We start from the raw sequence: 21,269 nt of genomic DNA on the forward strand, positions 1-21,269 counted from the left end.
GTGTCGGTGTTGTCGGTTGTGTCTGCTGTCAAGTGAATGCCACACGTCAGGAAGAAGGAGTACGCAAATGAACACTAGGGGCAGATACTCGCCATCGTCATGACGTCATGATTCAAGGGCCTCACGTGTCATCAGGATGATGTCGTGACGACAGCAGATGAACGTCCTCCAGCGTCGCCTTGTTGTTATTGACAGAAGTTGGAGTCAGAGCTCGGTGCTGCCCCCTGGTGGAGAAGAGAGACTACGAAGAGAGAACGTCTCTACGACCGTGTGGACGTGACGAGTCACGACGAGACAAACCGACCAGACAAATATGATACAGTGAAATATGAAAGTATATATATATATACTGACGACGATCAGACGCTTCTCTCCTTCTCCTCTTTTCTTTCTTCGCTCCGTTAATCGGCGTCATTTAGTCCTGATTGGAGCTCGAGAAAAAACCCAGCAGGGACTGTGTGTGTGTGTGTGTGCGTGTGCGCGTGTGTGCGTGCGTACGTGCATGTGTGCGTAATTCAATTCACCGCAGATTAAAGTGAAGGAGAGAGAGAGCGAGGGAGGGATTGAAGGTTACGGAGGAAGAATAATATTCTCCACATGTACGGTGTGTGTGTGTGTGTGTGTGTGTGTGTGTGTGTGTGTGTGTGTGTGTGTGTGTGTGTGTGTGTGTGTGTGTGTGTGTGTGTGTGTGTGTGTGTGTGTGTGTGTGTGTGTGTGTGTGTGTGTGTGTGTGTGTGTTTGGCTTGTGCCGTTTTGACAGCTGCTGCACCGGAGATGCCCTCAGGGCGTGCGCACACACACACACACAGTCTGTCTCTCATGGTCTCTCTTTTTTTCGCTCGACCCTCCTCCTTCTTGTTTGAGTCTGCTCCACGCTAGAAAACACACACACACACACCTCCTGGGCAAAGACCACATCCTGTTTGCCGATGCGTGGCGGCGCGCAGCTTCGTTTGACAGATGCACACACGTTACACACACAAGCACATTAACACACACACACACACACACACTGTCTGGATGCTAAGCTGCGGAGACTGTTGCTGTGGCCAAGCCTGTTGCTTCGGCGTCAGCAGCTCTCGATTCTCTTCAATCAGAAAATACACGAGTGACATTTAAAAAAGAAAGAAAAAGGTTTTATATATTTTATAGAATATAACATGTACATTAAAGAGGCACAAACTTAGAAACTTGTTCATGGCAAATAAAATTATCTGATGAAACTGGAAACGTCTTTTACAAACATCACTGTTTATTTTTCACTTAATGTGGACACATGCTTGTAGCACGTCACACGTAGCAACACGTAGCATCATGTAGCAACATGTAGCAACACTTCCAAACACGTAGAAACATGTAGCAACACTTACAAACACGTAGCAACACTTAGCAACATGTAGCAACACTTAGCAACATGTAGCAATACTTACAAACATGTAGCAACACGTAGCTACATGTAGCAACACATAGCAACATGTAGCATCATGTAGCAACACTTACAAACATGTAGCAACATGTAGCAACACATAGCAACATGTAGCAAAACTTACAAACACATAGCAACATGTAGCATCATGTAGCAACACTTACAAACACGTAGCAACACTAAGAAACATATAGCAACACTTACAAACACGTAGCAACATGTAGCATCATGTAGCAACACTTACAAACACGTAGCAACACTAAGAAACATATAGCAACACTTACAAACACGTAGCAACATGTAGCATCATGTAGCAACACTTACAAACATGTAGCAACATGTAGCAACACGTAGCAACATGTAGCATCATGTAGCAAAACTTACAAACACGTAGCAACATGTAGCAATCCTCGGGCAAATGCTAATTGCTGTAATTTTCTCTCTGTCTCCACACACACACACACACACAGGTTTCTCCGTCAGACTCGTCTCGCTCGCCTGCCCATCTCCCTCCCTCTCTGCAGAACACACTCACCCGCCCCGTCCCTCCAGAGCTGCGACGACTCATCGTGAACAAAAACGCCGGGGAGACGCTGCTGCAGCGCGCCGCCCGCAGGGGATACGAGGTAACTACACTCATCTTCCTCTTCCTCCTTAACCCTCACTTCCCGATGAGGAAGATCACATCCTCTCTCTTGATTGTTGTTTGTCATTTAAACATCTGAATATTATTTATTAATGTTTAATTTATTATAGTCTTTTAAATTAATTTTCTAATATAAAGTTAATTCATATTTTAATTATTGTTACATTTGAGCCTGAGGTGTCTCAGCCTGAACATGACCTCCTGACACCGCCCTGTGGCTCTGTGACATCACTACATGAATCACCAGGTCCTTTGACATCACAGACACCACCCTTGAAATTCAGTCTGCATTTGGAAATCAGGCAGAAAAGTGTGTTTTTGTGTGTGTGTGTGTGTGTGTGTGAATATTTCATGCAGTGTGTAGGAGCTTTTGTCGAGTGTCATCCTGCCTCTCGCTCTCGTTGAGGTGCACAGTAAAGCTAACGAGCTCCGGTTGCAAATGAAGCCGTCATCCATCACACACACACACACACACACAGGTCGAGGAGGAGGCTTCATTATTTCCCTCAGGCCTTCGTCTCCTCGTTTCTTTCTCTTGTGGTGTAATCCTTCTGCTGCTTAAACGTGTCGTCTGGCCGTCGGGTGTTTTAAATGAAAACGTGACGAGTTCCACAGAAATGTCTTCATCTAAAAACGAAAACATTTACATAAATAATCATGTCTGATTGTGTGTGAACGCGTCCCCTGTCCAGGAGGTGGTGCTGTACTGTCTGGAGAGACGTCTGTGCGACGTCAACCACCGAGACAACGCCGGCTACTGCGCCCTGCACGAGGCCTGCGCCCGTGGCTGGCTGGGGATTGTACACCACCTGGTGGAGAACGGCGCAGACGTCAATTGCAGCGCTCAGGATGGAACCAGGTTTGATTGTGTGGTGAATTATGGGATGGTCTTTTAAATACGGCGTCTGGCTGTTGACGTTTGTCTTCGTCCATATTGTTTGTCCCAAGGCCACTTCACGATGCCGTGGAGAATGACCACGTGGAGGTGGTGCGCCTCCTGCTGGCCTGCGGCGCCGACCCCACCCTCACCTCTTACTCTGGACGAGCACCTGTCGACATGACCCACAGCGCTGCCATGGAAACCTTCCTGGAGGGTGAGTTACTGTGGGTGGAGCTAAAGCGCTCAACTGGGCGGAGCCTCGGAGTCAGCAGCATTGCTACGAAAAGATGAATAGTGTGTGTGTGTGTGTGCGCACATGTGCGTGCGTGTGTGTGTGTGTGTGTGTGTGTGTGTGTGTGTGTGTGTGTGTGTGTGTGTGTGTGTGTGTGTGTGTGTGTGTGTGTGTGTGTGTGTGTGTGTGTGTGTGTGTGTGTGTGTGTGTGTGTGTGTGTGTGTGTGACGTCTGATGTAGCTCGTGACATTTGTGAGTCTGATCATCAACAATCAAACCATGTTGAAGTCAGCAGCATCGACACATTTTCAGAAATCTGCGACAGACTCAACGTCTGATCGTTCGTAATGAAAAGTTGTTTCCAGGAAAAATCAGAAGCTGTAAAATAAAACATGAATGAACTGAGAGACGAGAGTGTGTGTGTGTGTGTGTGTGTGTGTGTGTGTGTGTGTGTGTGTGTGTGTGTGTGTGTGTTTCGCGTGTGTGGGTGATTATCATTCCCTGCCTGTATTTGTTCTCTCTCTCCATCTCTCCTTTTTTCCCTCCCTCTCTCCAGAGGGGTTTAATGAGGCTTGGCTGCTGAATCCCAGAACAGCTTACTGACACACACACACACACACACAGACACACACACACACACTCCTGCCAGCATCCATCTACTCAGCGCCAAGCGCCACGGCGACGAGCCGGCACCGTCTGAACACAAACACTCATCTTGTTCTTCCCTTCTTTCACTGTGTGTGTGTGTGTGTGCGTGTGTGTGTGTGTATGCGCTCTGCTGTTTTCCTCCTCTGCGATTGGTCGGCTCTGTGGTCGTCTAACTGTGTGTCTCTCTGCAGACTATCTCTCTGACCTCCAGGGACGGTCGGAGGGCGACCCGGGAACGTGCTGGGAGTTTTACGGCAGCGCAGTGTGCGGTTAGTTCCCTCACACACACACACACACACATAAAAGAGTGTGTATGAATGTCCTCGCTGCTCAGGGGGTGAACTGTAGGAACCTTTGGGGCGGGGCTTGCAGCGCTGGTGAAGGCTGATTGGTGGAGATCTCCAGCGTTTTGTTTCAGTTTCCTGAATCTGTTTCCTTGTTTTGAGTCCAGACTTCGACGTGTTGTGTTCCATCAGAACCGTCCAGTGACGGAGGAGTTATTAACATCCTGTCCGATCCACCGGGGCCTGAGGAGGAGGACGAGGAGGAGGAAGAGGAGGACGAGGAGCAGCGTGCGAGGAGGGAGGTGTTCGAGTTCGAGCTGTCGGACCGCCCGCTGCTGCCCTGCTACAACCTGCAGGTGGCGCTGTCACAGAGGTGAGTGAACCAGGTCCGACTGAACCAGGACCGACTGAACCAGAGAGAGAGAGGTCGTTATCGAGGATGGCATCGCCGTGGCGACGCAAATAATAGGCTTCCACTTTCTCTTTCTCTCTCTCCCTCGCCTGATGTAGTATTAATGGCTCGTCCTGGATACAAGGCCACAGAGAGACACACACACACACACACACACACACACACACACACACACACAGACTGTCCAACAGTCTCTCTGTTTCTCTGTCTGTCTGTCTGTCTCTCTCTGTCTGTCTGTCTCTGTCTGTCTGTCTGTCTGTCTGTCTGTCTGTCTGTCTGTCTGTCTCTCTCTCCCTGTCTGTCTGTCTGTCTGCCTCTCTCTCCCTGTCTGTCTGTCTGTCTCTCTCTCTGTCTGTCTATCTCTCTCCGTCTGTCTGTCTGTCTCTCTCTGTCTGTCTCTCTCTCTCTCTCTCTCTCTCTCTCTCTGTCTGTCTGTCTGTCTGTCTGTCTGTCTCTCTCTCTGTCTGTCTCTCTCTGTCTGTCTGTCTCTCTCTGTCTCTCGCTCTGTCTATCTGTCTCTCTCTTTCTGTCTCTCTCTGTCTGTCTGTCTGTCATCATAACTCTTTTCTCTCTCCTTCAGTCGGAGGAACTGGCTCCTCCTCTCCGACGTCTTAGGTCGCCTCCGGATGACATCACGTTCTTTCCGGCGCCTCTTCCCTCAGCTCAACGTGCAGTCGATCCTCGAGGACCAGTTCCAGCGCCAGGCGTCGCTGTCGCAGGTCCTGACGCGTCCTGACGAGCAGGAGCTGGTCTCCGTCAGAGCTTCCGTGGAGCTGGTGGAGGCCACGCCGGAGCTCGCCGGAATGCTCGGCTCTTCCCTGGAGTTTGTGGAAAGTCGCTTGGACTTACAAGGAAGTAAAACTGTTCTGGATCCGAACCTGACAACTAGCGTGAGTCTGTGGGAACAACAGCGACCACGAAGGAAGAATGACGGACATGCTAATGCTTTTTATTTGGACGCTAATATAGATGCTAACATGTGGGAACAACAACAACGACAACGTAGTAAGGACCCTGCGATAGCTAACTGTGCTAATCCCAATGCTAAAATTGATGCTAACATGTGGGAACAACAATGTAGTAAGGACACTGCGATAGCTAACTGTGCTAATCCCAATGCTAAGATAGATGCTAACATGTGGGAACAACAATGTAGTAAGGACAATGCGATAGCTAACTGTGCTAATCCCAATGCTAAGATAGATGCTAACATGTGGGAACAACAATGTAGTAAGGACAATGCGATAGCTAACTGTGCTAATCCCAATGCTAAGATAGATGCTAACATGTGGGAACAACAATGTAGTAAGGACACTGCGATAGCTAACTGTGCTAATCCCAATGCTAAGATAGATGCTAACATGTGGAAACCTCAGAGACTTCGAAGTCGGAACCCTGTGAATTCTGACTCTGCTCCATCGGAACCTCAGCGACTTTGGAATAAGAACACTGGAAATACTAATCCTTCCAATTCAAATGGTGCGGCGGAGGCTAACACGCGGAGACGACAACATCAAGGGAACCAGACCGAAGGGGATAAGGATTCTACAAACACAGCTGCTCCACCGGATCGTAGCGTTTGGGAACCACAACGACTGCGAAGCAAGAACGCCGCGACCAGGAGCCCTGTGAAACCAGATGCTAGGGAAGAAGCTAACATGTGGGAACGTCATGGAATCAGGAGAGTGTGTGGCATCAGCACAGCAGCTCGAGGAGAAGTGGACGTCGTTGATGCTCACGGAGCGAAGACCATCAAGCTGGACGCTGCCTGGCAAAGGACTCTGGGTAATGTGAGAGTCCACATCAGAGACCTGGGGCTGAACGTTGGCGATGTGAAGAAGGAGCAAGAGAAGAAAAAAGCATCATGACAGAACAGGACATAAGAACTCACAACAACACAGAAGTACAGTTTACACAACGTTAATATAAATATGTTGATGACATCACACGTGAACTGACGAGGTCTGGTGTCAGTAGGATTCTCTTTCTATCCTTGGTTCTGGTCCCTTGGTTCTGGTCCAGGAGCTCTCTTGTTTCCTTCCTGTGGATTTGTATCAACTTCCTGTCGACTTTTGTCAACAAAATATTTCTTGTCCAATAAAAACCAAGAAGGAAATGAGTCCTGTGTGCGTGCGTGTGTGTGTGTGTGTGTGTGTGTGTGTGTGTGACTCACTCACTTCTCCAAAAACTGGGACAAAATATTTTCCTCTACAATGAGAGGGAGAGTGAGTGAGCAAGAGACCATTCATTCATACAGGATGTTTTCTCTCTCTCTCTGTTTCTGTTGTCCTCACTCGACCTCGTCTTACTCTCTTTCTATCACACTGTTATCCTGATGTGTGTGTATGTGTGTGTGTTCGTCCAGACAGACAGAGAGAGGGATGAGTCACAGTCTTCATCGCTTAATTTTCTCAGCGGATAAAGAAATAAAATAACAAATCAAATATTTTTCAAATGTAAATTCCTCTAAAGTTCATGATGATTGATTAGTTTGTGATATTTACTCATCAGGACTGGAACACACACACAATGTGAGGCCGTTTGCTTCTCAAGCTTTTTCTCTTTGCTGTGTGTTTGTGTTTTTCCACAAGTGTGTAAATGTGTGTGTGTGTGTGTGTGTAACGGTGTAAGTTTGTGTGTGTGAGGGGGTTGTCTGGCTGTTTAGCGAGCAAGACGAGCAGCGCTGCCGATGAATATTTAACCAGAGCGAGAGCAGCATCATTTATTGATGCTGGTGAGAGAAAAGATGAATAGTGTGTGTGTGTGTGTGTGCGCACATGTGCGTGCGTGTGCGTGTGCGTGTGTGTGCGTGTGTGTGTGTGTGTGTGTGTGTGTGTGTGTGTGTGTGTGTGTGTGTGTGTGTGTGTGTGTGTGTGTGTGTGTGTGTGTGTGTGTGTGTGTGTGTGTGTGTGACGTCTGATGTAGCTCGTGACATTTGTGAGTCTGATCATCAACAATCAAACCATGTTGAAGATTTCAGTCAACTGGAGAGTTGGAACGTGAGTTGAATCAGGATGTGAAGATGTCAGGTCGGAGTCACAGCCTGTATTCTCTGTTCTGACCAGCAGGGGGCGACTGTGAGAACTTGACTGTGTTCTGTGTTCTGACCAGCAGGGGGCGACTCTGAGAACATGACTGTGTTCTGACCAGCAGGGGGCGACTGTGAGAACATGACTGTGTTCTGTGTTCTGACCAGCAGGGGGCGACTGTGAGAACATGACTGTGTTCTGTGTTCTGACCAGCAGGGGGCGACTGTGAGGACATTTGTGACGACGTTCAAAAAAATGACATTTTGTGTTTGGTCTCATTGATTGTTTCAGCTTTAATCTTTCACACCAGAGGTCAGAGGTCAAACTTTGAGGGGGCGTTGACATGATGAGATGAACAAACACAGAAGAAATCAGGTTCAGAGGACGAGGGCGAGCAAGGATATCTCTCCATAAAAGAGGGGGGGGGTTCTGACACGTGGGCGAGTCAGCATGTGTTTGAATGGGAGAGAGAGAGAATAATGGAGGAGGGAATCAAGACGGTTTCAAGGTTCCCCCTTTCTATTCGATCACCCGCCCGCTCCCCTTGCCGCCTCACTCGCTCTCTTCTCTCTCAGACACACACACACACACACACACACACACACACACACACACACGTCATCATATCTCACTGCCAAGACCTTCAACACTCTTTCTCTCGCTCTCTCGACCGCTGCAGCACTCGTCTGACCTCCTCTCTCTCTTCACGGAAACAAAATGAGGAAATCAATTAGACCCCTTCTCCTCCCCCTCTTCCTTCTCCCCTTCCTCCTTCCTCTCCTAACCCCCCCTCTTCCTCCTCTTCCTCTTCCTCTTCCTCCTTCTCCCCTTCCTCCTCCTCTTCCTCCCCCTCCTCCTCCTCCTTCTCCTCCCCCTCCTCCTCTTCCTCTTCCTCCTCCTTCTCCCCCTCCTCCTCCTCCCCATCTTCCTCCTCCCCCTCTTCCTTCTATCCCTCCTCCTTCTTCTCCTTCCCCCTCCTCTTCCTTTTCCTCTTCCTCCTCCTCCCCATCTTTTTAACACACAACCTCTTTCCATGACATCACAACTTCCTGTTTTGACACACGACCTCATTAACGTTTTTTTCTTCTTTGTCAATTTGTCGTCGTGCTTCAGCTCCCCCAGAGGTATCACACCACCAGAATATGAATATGAATATATTAATATTAATAAACATATGATTCAATATGTCGCAATATATGTACAATCACGTTGTAATGTTGAACATCGTCTGCAGCGGGAGAGAAAAAAACATCTGTGTGCGCAAACACACACACACACACACACAAACACACACACACACACACACACACACACAATTAGCACGTTTCATGGAGGACTGTGTGTGTGTGTGTGTGTGTGTGTAAAGGAAATTAGACTGCCTCATTATTCAAATTGGCTCGGAGGAGAAACACGACGCAGAGAGAGAGAGATCTCCCCCCATCTGTCACTTCCTTCCCTCCCTCCTTCCTTCCGTCCCTCCTCGTCTCCTCTGTCTCCTCCTCTGTCACTCAAGTTCTCTTCCCTCACTTCTTTCTTCTGTGTATTGGAGGGACAAGTGGGAAGGCATGAAGCCAGGAGGCTGACACAGTGGTGCTTGTTGCATGCCGGATGCCTACAGGTTTTTGACCGTTTCACTTCATGTCACTATGTTTGAATGCTGCAGGATGTGGCTTAAAGAACAATCAAGTTTGTATGGACCTGGATCTATTTGAATGGTGTATAAATAAATCCTCAAAACACGTGGTAAACTTTATTCTTGTCACAGCCAAATGGATTGCGAAGGCCTGTGTCATTAAAAGTTTCACCCACATGCAGCAATGTATAGTGACTTAATGGAAAGCCACTGTAGGGATCAGTCATGGTGTCAGGATGATTCATCATCATGATATAAAATGTTCATTCATTTCATATTCACACTTTTTTTAACATGAATACTTTTTCCCCTTTCACATTTAAAACATCGCCTGAAGTTTTCACTCGATTCTTTGACTTTTCCTCAAAATGAAGCAGACCGAAGCCCTCCTGCTGTCAGTCAAACCTCTGTAACCATGGATAGCACTGAGAGAGAGATCATACACACACACACACACGCACTGAGGCCAGGAGAAGACAGTTAACACACAACAGACACATTCAATATAATAAATAAACAGATTTATTTCAAATCAACTGACCCCTCCCCCTGCTGACATCTGACCTTTAATTGACACACACATTTACACACTCCCTCTTTGTGTGTGTGTGTGTGTGTGTGTGTTTGTGTGTTTCTGTGTGTGATTATTATTCTGGGTCTAACCCTGTCACTACTAATTGACACACACCCACACACACACACACACACACACAGTGGACAGTGGTGGTACCACAGCGCCCCCTTTTGTTCACAGTCAGCGAATGTTCCAATGAAGTTGTTTGAGATTAATTTATTTCATTGAATTCATTTTTGAAGGGTTATTATTATTTTGCAGGAAGTGACCTCATCGTTAACCTTTAACAACGTGGTACAGGATGACGTCATCTCAGAAGAAGATCAAAATAATATGCATGATGATCATGAGTGAAGACGTTTGCATGTTGCCGAGCAACAGACACATTCACACACGTAAACAATATGAAACTAATCAATACATAATCAATGTGTTTCAGTCTCTGGTCCATGTATTTGATGAACAGATTCATAATTATGTAATATTAGATTTTAAACACTCTTGTTTTATACATTAGTTTATTGTTCCTTTGGTATATGGATGAGGTTTAAGTTCAGATCTGTAACTATATGAAATATACAACTATATGAAATATACATAAATATGTACATATATTTCTGTCTGTATGTATCCGGATATGACGGAGCGCGGTGGAGGGGACGTGTTTCCGGTCAGGCAGGCAGCGGGTGGACGCGGCTCCGGCTCAGACACAAACAAACCGACGGACCAACCGACGGATGCAGATGAACGGTGACACGTGAGAACCATCTTGTCACCGAGCGGACAGCGCGCGCTTCCCGCCACATGAGCCGCCGGAGAGCGCACGAGCCTCACGAGGAGAAGACGAGTTAGCCTGAAGCTAGCTTAGCTTAGCTCCGCGGGAGACGTGAGTAACTTCCTGTTGACGTCATGGTGTAGTTTGATATAAACACTGAGCAGAGACATGGTGAGACGTCCCTCAGTGACGTCACTGAAGAGACGTTTACACGTGATCACACTCCGTCATGAAAATTCATCTTCATATTCTCCACTGACATTTTGATTATTATCCGTCATGTGGTAACTATCCGAGGTTGACTCACCTGTCCAGGTGTGAGATCGTGACTCGATGAAACATGAACCTGTAGAAGTTCGTATGAACTCCACCTGGTTCAAGACGAGCAGAACGAGAAATACGTCCCCACCCACAATCCTGCAGTGTGACATGCACGTCTCTGATTGGTGGAAACTCTTACTACACACGTCAACTTCATGTGGGCGAGTGATGCTGCGTTCCATTGTACTGGAGCTCGAGCGTCAGGGGCGTTCCATTAAACCTCAGAACTCGACATCACAGACCTGCGAGTCGGAGGTTTACACTCGAACGCCTCCTTGAGTCGGAGTAACCACGAGCTCCGGGATGTAAGTGAACGCAGTGTAAGTTCCTGGTTCCTGCTGCTGCCACTGAACTGTACGGTGGTTATTCACTTTATACGCTCACGAGACTCTGGTCAACTATATAAACTCTACAGTGATGATGATGATGATGATGATGAAGGTTAAAGTCAAGAAGAAGATAAAATGTTGTTGAAAGTCGTTAGATGATAGGACGAGTCGTTGCTTCGTCTTGTACCTTTGACTTTTCTCCTGTGTTACAATCAATGTTTTCTAAGAATCAATAAAACATTTGATGGTGAACATTCATCTCGTATCTGATTGTCTGGTTCAAGATTAAAACTCTTTATATAAAGGTTTTATGAAACGTCAATTGAGAAAATTAACCAATGGGAAATTCACTTCCTGAACTGGAGCCGTTAAAGGGGGCGGAGTCAGTGCTGAGCTCTTTTGACAGACAGGTGACAGGTTGAGTTGGGGATGTCACGTGTGTTTCTTTGTTTGTCCACTAGATGGCGTCTCAGTTCAAAATCCCTAAGAAGAAACTGTCATCAGATTTTGACTCCGCCCACACGCACCTGCAGTCACCACTGTCCTACCTCCAAGGCCCCGCCCCTCAAGATTACGGGACTCAGTCTGGCAGGAGGGGAGCTGACAGGGTGCATGCTGGGAACGCAGCGGGCTGGTCTACAGACAGAAGGAGGTTAGTGAGTTGCCCCCTGCAGTCGGCAGACGTCATCGTAGCAGACCATCACCAGCTGTTCTAACACGTGTGTTCAGGGATCAGGTGAAAACGCTGCTCGGACTCAACAGCCCCGACAGAGGGGGGGCGTCGGCAGCCAATCACAGAGCACCAGGAAGCTGGAGGAGCCAACCACAGTCGGGACAGAGAAGGAGGGCGACGGCCTCGACCTCCAACGGGTGAGGTCACTGAGGTCGCCGAGCGTCACGAGTCTGAACATGAAGAGAAGAAGAATAAAATAATTCTGAAATGTTTTCACCTCTCGTCCACCAGGTGGCGTCCCAAGAGAGCGTCCGACCGGCTGCTGGGCGCCGAGCATCCGTCTCCACCACCGAAGAAGAGCGTCGACCCCTCAGGTGATGTCATCGCATGGTCATTAACTACACGGTGATGATTGATCATCAGTATCTGACCGTTAATATTTTGACTCCAGATTCGTCCACTGGCTCCGTCTCCGTGGTGACGGTGGACTCTCTGGCGGAGCTGCGAGGTGAGGTGCATGCTGGGAGTCTGGTAGCGAGAACACAGAGGACGAGGCAAAACGATGCTGAGGGGGAGGTGAAGAATACAGTGACAGATTATTAAATATAAATGAAGAATATTCAATATTAAAGTTCTTCTTCATCCTGACAACGTTTTTCTCTGACGCAGAACCACAACTCGTCAGAGGACGACTTCCTGTCTCCGACCAAAACCTTCGTCCACAGACCGCCAATCTCCTCTGTCTGGAGGCGGAGTCTGGACAGGCCGGCGTGGACCAGTACCAGCACCAGTACAGGCACAAGCCAGAAGGAGGACGGGACGAGAGAGGACAGAGACAGGAAGTCCGACCCGCAGCCTCGACTGAACAAACAAACTCCAGCAGAACCCAGTGAGTCTGAGCAGAACCAGTCAGAACCAGACAGAACTGGTCAGGTTCTAGTGGGCTGAAAACTGTTTTCAGCTTGAAGTTCATTAAGTAGATTCATGTAATAACATGATTGTTACTGGAAGCTCTAATTAACGATGTCTATAAATGATGATTAAAATAATGAAATATTATTTCTATTACTATTTTTTCTAGAACTTTGTCATATATGACATGTCATATATCATGTCATATTTCCATGTCAAGCTGTTATATTGTTCCTCAGTCTTGTTGTCGAGTGAAGAAGACGAGGAGGAAGAGGATGTGATGACATCACAGAGCAGCAGCAGCAGCAGGCAGGAGGAGGAGTCTCGTCTGCCACTGGTAGGACATGCCCCTTAGAGGTCACATGATCAAACATCTGTGTGAGGTCACAGCGCCATGATGACCGTGTACCTGCGTCTCATCTGACAGGCTCCACAGACGCTTGCCCGCAGACCTGAGGGAGGGCACGACAGACCGCCGCCACCGTTCCTGCAGCTAGAGTTCAGCTCGCTGCACGCCGGCCTGACGCACGCACACGCACACGGGAAGATGATGGTGAGGTCATGTGAGTTCATGTGAGTTCATGTGAGGTCAAAGACAATGGGGAGCACAGAGATGTGTTCAATGTCAGGCTGCTGCTGTTGGATGTGTCAGCATCTCAGATCCGTATCCAAGACTTTGACCTCATTTCTCACACAGACACACACACACTCACACACACACATAGATACACACACACACACACACAGTCACACTCACAGACACACACACACACACACACAGAACACATGTTTTTTAAACATCCCCAGCTGCTGTTGTTGTTTAATTGTGTGTGTGTGTTTGTGTGTGTGTGTGTGTGTGTGTGTGTGTGTGTGTATGTGTGTGTGTGTGTGTGTGTGTGTGTGTGTGTGTGTGTGTGTGTGTGTGTGTGTGTGTGTGTGTGTGTGTGTGTGTGTGTGCGCGCAGATCAATGAAAACGGCCTCATGATTCCTGTTAAAGGTAAAAACACTTACCAACCACAATCTTCTCAAACTTTATTAACAACGTCAGACGTGACGATCTTCATCCTGCTCTGTGTCAGTGTCGGGGGGGGAGGAGGGGGACGTGGTGGTGGTGGCGTCACAGCTCAATGGTTACGGCGTCTGGGACGGGGGTGTGGCTCAGGGCGGGGATCTACTGGACGGGTGGGAAGGCCCCGCCCCCTCGCTGCTCTTCCTCTGGGTGACGGACGCTCAGGCCAACCTACTGCAGCGAGAGCTGTCGGCCCTGAGAGGAAGCCCCGCCCCCTCAGGTGAACACTGATTATATTCATATTGATTATATATTGATCACTTGTGTTAACAGAAGAAATGTTAGTTCAACACTAATCAACTTGATCAAATCTCCTCCCTGACTCCTCCCTGTCTCCTCGTCTGCTCCCTGACGCCTCCCTGACTCCTCCTGTCTCCTCCCTGACTCCTCCCTGTCTCCTCGTCTCCTCCCTGACTCCTCCCTGTCGCCTCCCTGTATCCTCCCTGTCGCCTCCTGACTCCTCCTGTCTTCTCCCTGTCGCCTCCTGTCTCTTCCTGTCTCCTCCCTGTCTCTCCCTGTCACCTCCTGACTCCTCCCTGTCTCCTCCCTGACTCCTCCTGTCTCCTCGTCTCCTCCCTGACTCCTCCTTGTCTCCTCCTCATCGCCTCCCTGTGTCCTCCTGTCTCCTCGTCTCCTCCCTGACTCCTCCCTGTCTTCTCGTCTCCTCCCTGACTCCTCCCTGTCGCCTCCTGACTCCTCCTGTCTCCTCCCTGACTCCTCCCTGTCGCCTCCTGTCTCCTCCCTGTCTCCTCCCTGACTCCTCCTGTCTCCTCGTCTCCTCCCTGACTCCTCCCTGTCTTCTCGTCTCCTCCCTGACTCCTCCCTGTCGCCTCCTGTCTCCTCCCTGTCTCCTCCCTGACTCCTCCTGTCTCCTCGTCTCCTCCCTGACTCCTCCTTGTCTCCTCCTCATCGCCTCCCTGTGTCCTCCTGACTCCTTGTTTCCTCTTGTCTCTCTGTGTCCTCCTCGTCGCCTCCTGACTCCTCCGTGTCCCCTCCTCGTCGCCTCCTGACTCCTCCCTGTCGCCTCCTGTCTCCTCCCTGACTCCTCCCTGTCGCCTCCTGTCTCCTCCCTGTCCCCTCCCTGACTCCTCCTGTCTCCTCGTCTCCTCCCTGACTCCTCCTTGTCTCCTCCTCATCGCCTCCCTGTGTCCTCCTGTCTCCTCGTCTCCTCCCTGACTCCTCCCTGTCTCCTCCCTGACTCCTCCTGTCTCCTCCTGTCTCCTCCCTGACTCCTCCTGACTCCTCCGTGTCCCCTCCCTGTGTCCCCCTGACTCCTCGTTTCCTCTTGTCTCCTCCATGTCTCCTCCTCGTCTCCTCCCTGACTCTTCCTTGTCTCCTCCTGATTCCTCCTTTTCGCCTTCCTGTGTCCTCCTGACTCCTCGTTTCCTCTTGTCTCCTTGTCTCCTCCATGTCTCCTCCTCGTCTCCTCCCTGACTCCTCCTTGTCTCCTCCCGATTCCTCCTTTTCGCCTCCCTGTGTCCCCCTGACTCCTCGTTTCCTCTTGTCTCCTCCATGTCTCCTCCTCGTCTCCTCCCTGACTCTTCCTTGTCTCCTCCTGATTCCTCCTTTTCGCCTTCCTGTGTCCTCCTGACTCCTCGTTTCCTCTTGTCTCCTTGTCTCCTCCATGTCTCCTCCTCGTCTCCTCCCTGACTCCTCCTTGTCTCCTCCCGATTCCTCCTTTTCGCCTCCCTGTGTCCTCCTGACTCCTCGTTTCCTCTTGTCTCCTCGTCTCCTCCTTGTCTCCTCCATGCCTCTTCCTCGTCTCCTCCCTGTCTCCTCCTCGTCTCCTCCCTCACTCCTCCTCGTCGCTTCCTGACTCCTCCTTGTGTCCTCCCTGTCTCCTTGTTTCCTCTTGTCTACATGTCTCCTCCTCGTCGCCTCCTGACTCCTCCTTGTGTCCTCCCTTTGGCCTCACTGTCGCCTCCTGACTCCTCATTTCCTCCTGTCTCCTTGTCTCTTCCCTGTCTCCTCCTGCCATCCCTGTCTCCTCCTGGTCTCTTCCCTGTCTCCTCCTGTCATCCCTGTCTCCTCCTGGTCTCCTCAGGTGTGTCGTGCTCCTTCCTCCTGTTGGTGTTGACGGAGCAGCTGCAGCAGCTCCAGGTCGCCCTGTTGGCCTCCATCCTGGACATGGAGGAGTACCAGAAGGGACGCTCCTCCTCCTCGTCCTCCTCATCCCCTCTGGACTGGACCGACGGGCTGTTGCTCCTCCACACATGTCCTCCTCCTTTGGACCAGCACCTCCTCAGCCTGCTGGGTCACTGGTCGTCCGGTCAGCAGCAGCAGCCGCTTCCTGCTCGGTGAGTCAAGTGTTTGACCTGTGACCTGGAGAAGGTTCTTGATTAAACCCTTTGTTTGGTCTGCAGGTTGATCCAGTACCCGGCGGCGCCTTGTAGGGGGCGTATCACGGTGAACAAGGAGGACCTGGCTTGTTTGGACGCCGGCCAGTTCCTCAATGACGTCATCATCGACTTCTACCTCAAGTCAGTCTCACACTTCTTCTGTGGTGTTGTAGTTGTAGTTCCTCTGGTCACCTGACTCCTCCCCCTCCAGGTTCCTCCTCCTGGAAGGCGGTGGCGGCTGCGTGGCTGAGCGGAGTCACGTCTTCAGCAGCTTCTTCTTCAAACAGCTGAGCAGGCGGCGAGCCCCCGGAGAGGATGACGCCCCCTCGCTCCCGTGAGACCAACCGTCCAATCAGGGAGCTCCTCGCTGACCGTGTGTTGTATCACTAAAGTTTGACTCTGGTTGTTTCAGCGATCGTCACATGAGACATCGGAGGGTGAAGACGTGGACTCGACACATGGACATCTTCAGGAAGGACTACCTGTTCGTGCCTGTCAATCAAGAGTAAATGATACATATATCTGATGTTTTCATCCAGATGTTTGGATCCAGATGTTGACGTGTCAAGTGTTTCAGGTCTCACTGGTTCCTGGTGGTCGTCTGCTTCCCGGGTCTGGAGGACGTTCAGTACCAAGAATGTCACAGCTCCACAGGTGACACCTGTCTCATCTGTCTGTCGTCTCACCTGTCTGTCGTCTCACATGTCTCACCTGTCTGTCATCTCACAGGTTCATCAGAGAGAACGACGGGAAAAGGAGGCCTGAGACCACCACCTCCAGTAAACACTACGCGTTACTGTACTCTACTGTACAACACTACACGTTACTGCACAACACTACACATTGCTGTACTCTACTGTACAAAACTGCACGTTACTGAGCAACACTTCACATTGCTGTACTCTACTGTACAACACTGCACGTTACTGAGCAACACTACACATTGCTGTACTCTACTGTACAACACTACACGTTACTGTACAACACTACATGTTACTGTACTTTACTGCACAACACTACACATTGCTGTACTCTACTGTACAACGCTACACGTTACTGTACATCATGTCACATTACTGTAGTATACTGTACAACACTACATGTTATTGTACAACACTACATGTTACTGTACTTTATTGTACATCACTACACATTACTGTACACTACATGTTACTGCACTTTACTGTGCACCACTAAACATGACTGTACTCTACTGTACAACACTACACGTTACTGCACTTTACTGTGCACCACTAAACATGACTGTACTCTACTGTACAACACTACACGTTACTGTACTCTACTATGCACCACTACACGTTACTGTACTCTACTGTACAACACTACACATTACTGTACTCTACTGCACTTTACTACACGTTACTGTACAACGCTAGTCTCCCCTGTGGTCAATAGGGTTAACCCTTGTATTGATTACGTGTTCTGTAGGAGTGCACGGATCTCGGCCGCCACAGGGACACGGTGATGAAGAGGTGAGTCATCACAACACAACCTCACCTGGTTCACTGTGACCTCCTGACCCCTCGTGACCTTGTCTCACTCTTCTTCAGACCCTGCATCCTCGTCATGGACTCACTGAAGCTGACGGACCACGAGGACGTCTGCAGACTCATCAGAGGGTGAGTGTCCTGATGGTGTGGACTGTTCAGGGGGTTCTGGTGCTGATGGTGTGGACTGTTCAGGGGGTTCAGAGGGTTCTGGTCCTGATGGTGTGGACTGTTCAGGGGGTTCTGGTCCTGATGTTGTGGACTGCTCAGGGGGTTGTGGTCCTGATGGTGTGGACTGTTCAGGGGGTTCAGAGGGTTCTGGTCCTGATGTTGTGGACTGTTCAGGGAGTTCTGGTCCTGATGGTGTGGACTGTTCAGGGGGTTCAGAGGGTTCTGGTCCTGATGTTGTGGACTGTTCAGGTACCTGCAGGTGGAGTGGGACGTCCGCATGAAGACGCGCCGTCTCTTCTCTCGTGACTCGATGAGGAGCAGCAGCTGCAGAGTCCCTCAGCAGGACAACAGCAGCGACTGTGGCGTCTACCTGCTGCAGTACGTCCACAGCTTCCTGCAGGTGACCTCACCATCATGACCTCATTATCGTCATGACATCATGACATCGTGATAATTATTGATCTGTGGCAGGACTGTTGTCCTCAGTGACGTGTTCAAAGTGAAATCTGATCAATATCAGTTTAATCTCAGATCAATCAACATGATTGAGGCGTCACATTCTCATTGGCTCCTCAGAATCCCGTTGTGCACTTTGACCTCCCGCTGCGGTTGGACGGCTGGTTTCCAAGGCAACAGGTGCGACAGAAGCGCGAGGAGATCCGCAATGTGATCCTGAGGCTGCACCGGAACAAGAGCCAATAATCACACGTGCAATAACTAATTTATATTTTTATACTTTATTGTTTCACATGTAATAAACTTTATGATATGAAATATTTCTTCTTCTTCTGTGGTGGATAACTGAAACACTGATATTCAGTTTGTCAAAACCTTCAGATCTCCCACGTTACAGACATGTCCTTGAACACGACGTGGTCATCCTCTGCAGCTGCTGTCACTGAAACTGCAGACATAACGTGCATGACGTCAAACGGAAGCACCTGAACGCATCTTTTGGAAATAAAACTTTATTTATTAAAAATTTCTACTGAGAATTCATGAAAACTTCAAAGTGTCTCGGCATAAATAAGATGGAGGGGGTCAGGACCGGACCCACTCCAGTCTGGTCTCTGAAGACGACGGAGCATCGATCACTTCCCCCGACATGAACAAGTCCTGAAACAGAAAAACATGGTTTACAATAGAGAACTGCAGCTCGCCTTTTATTTTGAAGGGACCGACTCTGCTCTCACTACAGGCCACAAGGATGTGGACAGTTACCTGCGGTGTGGTGCGTTCACTGACCTTGTCGTAGATGACTCTCACGATGAGCGAGCAGCTAGGACACGTGGCCTCCTCCTCCCCGCTCTCCAGCTCCTCCTGCAGGAAGAGGCGCAGACGCGTTCACTGACCGTGACGTGACGACGTTCTAATGACTCAAACTCCACAACAAAGTGTTTACTGTGTCTGACGTCATGAAATATCATACGAGTTCATCGAAACACTTTGAAATATGAAGTGAAAGTGTCTCAAGCTTGAAATCACAGACAAGTGAAAACGGCCCGGAAGTTGATAGTGAGCTCAGCTGTTAGCCGTTGGCTACGTGTTAGCTTGCCCCACTTACTTTAGTGATGACGAACCTGTCCCCGCAGGGACACGGGAAGTAAAACGTGTCCGAGTCCGCGTCGAACTCAAAGTCCTCGATCTCCACCTCGTCGTGAAACACCGACATTTCACCGGAAACTTCAGCTGAACGGTCAACGAGCGTTTCACCGCAGCGGAGCGATGGCCGCGGCGCAGGGGTATGACGTCATTCAGAGTGGCACTTGTTATTCCCGCTCTTGTCCACCAGAGGGCGACAACTCAAATTAAATGTATAAATTAATACAATAAAATTAAATTATTAAATTATTCAAAATATTCAAATAAATGAAGGACAAAAAATAACAAAGATACTTTTGAATTAATTAAAATGAAATTAATTAAAATCAAACCATAAAATAGAAGAAAACACTCGGAAATCAAAATAAATATATATATATTTATCTGTCTATCTGTCGTCTATTTATCCATCTGTCTGTCTGTCTGTCGTCTATTTATCTATCTATCTATCTGTCTGTCTGTCTGTCGTCAATTTATCTGTCTGTTTGTCTGTCGTCTATTTATCTATGTATCTATCTGTCTGTCTGTCTGTCTGTCTGTCTGTCGTCTATCTATCTATCTGTCTGTGTCTGTCTGTCGTCAATTTATCTGTCTGTTTGTCTGTCCTCTATTTATCTATGTATCTGTCTGTCTGTCTGTCGTCTATTTATCTATCTGTGTGTGTCTGTCTGTCGTCTATTTATCTATCTGTGTGTCTGTCTGTCTGTCTATTTATTAATCTATCTTTTGTTTCTGGATTGATTTCCGGTTTTATTTTGTAGTCAGCTCTTCACTTCCTGTCTTACGGTGTCTTGTTTTGGCTCTCTTTATGTCACCTGGCTCTCCCGCTATTGTCCTCCAGAGGGCGTCAACTCACCACAATTTGTCAATTCAAGTCGAAAATATGAATCATAAGTGATTAAAAGTAATACATACACTCGCCAAAAAAATAATTACCGTACAAATTAATTAAGAAACATTATTTTTTTTAAATACTTTAGTTATTTACTCACTTAATGACTGTTTAATGGCTAAATTAATACAATAAAATGATTTAAAATATTCAAATAAATGAAGAAAAATATAATAAAAAATAACACAAAGATACATTTGAATGAATTAAAATGAAATGAATTAAAATCGAACCATTGACAGAAAAAACAACCGGAAATCAAAATAAATATATCTATTTATATGTCTGTTGTCTATTTAGCCATCTGTCTGTCTGTCTGTCTGTCAGTCGTCTATTTATTTATCTGTCTGTCTGTTTGTCTGTCGTCTATTCATCTATCTGTCTGTCTGTCTGTTTGTCTGTCGTCTATTCATCTATCTGTCTGTCTGTCTGTCTATCTGTCTGTCGTCTATTTATCCATCTGTCTGTCTGTCTGTCTGTCGTCTATTTATCTATCTGTCTGTCTGTCTGTCTGTCGTCTATTTATCTATCTGTCTGTCTGCCTGTCTTTAGTCTATTTATCTGTCTGTCTGTCGTCTTTTTATCTATCTGTCTGTCTGTCTGTCTGTCTGTCGTCTATTTATCGATCTGTCTGTCTGTCATCTATTTATTAATGTAGCTTTTGTTTCTGGATTGATTTCCGGTTTTATTCTGTATTCACCTCTTCACTTCCTGTCTTACGGTGTCTTGTTTTGGCTCTCTTTACGTCACCTGGTTCTCCCGCTCTTGTCCACCAGAGGGCGACAGCTCACCACAATTTATCAATTAAAGTCGAAAATATGAATCAATAAGTGATTAAAAGTAATACATACACTCGCCAACCAGAAATCGAAATAAATATATCTATTTATCTATTTATATGTCTGTCTTCTAT

The 21,269-nt window shown here is 48.2% G+C and overlaps 3 protein-coding genes across 8 annotated transcripts in view; 2 read left to right on the plus strand and 1 right to left on the minus strand.

Moving 5' to 3' along the window:
- The window catches only part of LOC118310368 (BCL-6 corepressor-like), a 19,870-nt gene extending 13,223 nt beyond the window's left edge, over window positions 1–6,647 (plus strand). For 3 of the 4 annotated variants that reach the window (XM_047334172.1, XM_047334171.1, XM_035633263.2), the window contains 6 exons: window positions 1,897–2,052; window positions 2,765–2,931; window positions 3,021–3,166; window positions 4,024–4,101; window positions 4,309–4,489; window positions 5,109–6,647. In XM_047334172.1, coding sequence (XP_047190128.1) covers window positions 1,897–2,052; window positions 2,765–2,931; window positions 3,021–3,166; window positions 4,024–4,101; window positions 4,309–4,489; window positions 5,109–6,396 — 2,016 coding nt within the window. In that variant the 3' untranslated portion in view covers window positions 6,397–6,647. Of the gene's footprint in view, window positions 1–1,896; window positions 2,053–2,764; window positions 2,932–3,020; window positions 3,167–4,023; window positions 4,102–4,283; window positions 4,490–5,108 lie in introns of those variants that run through there. The other variant, XM_047334174.1, reaches the window with a different exon arrangement.
- Window positions 6,648–10,398: 3,751 nt separating this feature from the next.
- On the plus strand, window positions 10,399–18,638 carry senp7b (SUMO specific peptidase 7b). Of its 3 annotated transcripts, none has more exons than XM_035634486.2 (20): window positions 10,399–10,650; window positions 11,651–11,841; window positions 11,919–12,059; window positions 12,154–12,236; window positions 12,314–12,438; window positions 12,532–12,751; window positions 13,014–13,111; window positions 13,202–13,327; window positions 13,739–13,772; window positions 13,855–14,064; window positions 15,889–16,141; window positions 16,208–16,324; window positions 16,395–16,517; window positions 16,596–16,667; window positions 16,761–16,837; window positions 16,913–16,962; window positions 17,633–17,676; window positions 17,755–17,823; window positions 18,112–18,262; window positions 18,439–18,638. In XM_035634486.2, exons 2-20 carry the CDS (start codon window positions 11,651–11,653, stop codon window positions 18,562–18,564), a joined length of 2,310 nt encoding a protein of 769 aa, XP_035490379.1. In that variant the 5' UTR covers window positions 10,399–10,650; the 3' UTR covers window positions 18,565–18,638. The 3 variants fall into 3 exon arrangements, with proteins under 3 accessions (XP_035490379.1, XP_035490366.1, XP_035490373.1); XM_035634473.2 differs by having other exon boundaries at window positions 10,400–10,650; window positions 16,596–16,688; XM_035634480.2 differs by lacking the exon at window positions 10,399–10,650 and adding an exon at window positions 10,669–11,180 and having other exon boundaries at window positions 16,596–16,688.
- A 176-nt stretch (window positions 18,639–18,814) lies between these two features.
- Window positions 18,815–19,626, minus strand: dph3 (diphthamide biosynthesis 3). Its single transcript, XM_035634498.2, has 3 exons — window positions 19,427–19,626; window positions 19,108–19,182; window positions 18,815–18,978 (listed from the first exon to the last, which is right to left on the minus strand). The coding sequence occupies exons 1-3, from the start codon at window positions 19,532–19,534 to the stop codon at window positions 18,904–18,906; spliced, it is 258 nt and encodes an 85-aa protein (XP_035490391.1). The 5' UTR covers window positions 19,535–19,626; the 3' UTR covers window positions 18,815–18,903.
- Between the last annotated feature and the right edge of the window lie 1,643 nt (window positions 19,627–21,269).

Source organism: Scophthalmus maximus, chromosome 1 (assembly GCF_022379125.1).
Source record: "Scophthalmus maximus strain ysfricsl-2021 chromosome 1, ASM2237912v1, whole genome shotgun sequence".
Taxonomy (NCBI): Eukaryota; Metazoa; Chordata; class Actinopteri; order Pleuronectiformes; family Scophthalmidae; genus Scophthalmus; species Scophthalmus maximus.

Bases quoted from the DNA above. Each gene is read 5' to 3' on its own strand.
- dph3 (XM_035634498.2), bottom strand. From the start codon at position 19,534: ATGTCGGTGTTTCACGACGAGGTGGAGATCGAGGACTTTGAGTTCGAC. The intron at 19,183-19,426 runs GTAAGTGGGGCA...CTCTTCCTGCAG, and splicing joins ACAGGTTCGTCATCACTAAA to GAGGAGCTGGAGAGCGGGGA. The intron at 18,979-19,107 runs GTCAGTGAACGC...TTTCTGTTTCAG, and splicing joins TGAGAGTCATCTACGACAAG to GACTTGTTCATGTCGGGGGA.
- senp7b (XM_035634473.2), top strand. From the start codon at position 11,651: ATGGCGTCTCAGTTCAAAATCCCTAAGAAGAAACTGTCATCAGATTTT. The intron at 12,439-12,531 runs GTGAAGAATACA...TCTCTGACGCAG, and splicing joins AAAACGATGCTGAGGGGGAG to AACCACAACTCGTCAGAGGA. The intron at 16,142-16,207 runs GTGAGTCAAGTG...TTTGGTCTGCAG, and splicing joins CAGCAGCCGCTTCCTGCTCG to GTTGATCCAGTACCCGGCGG.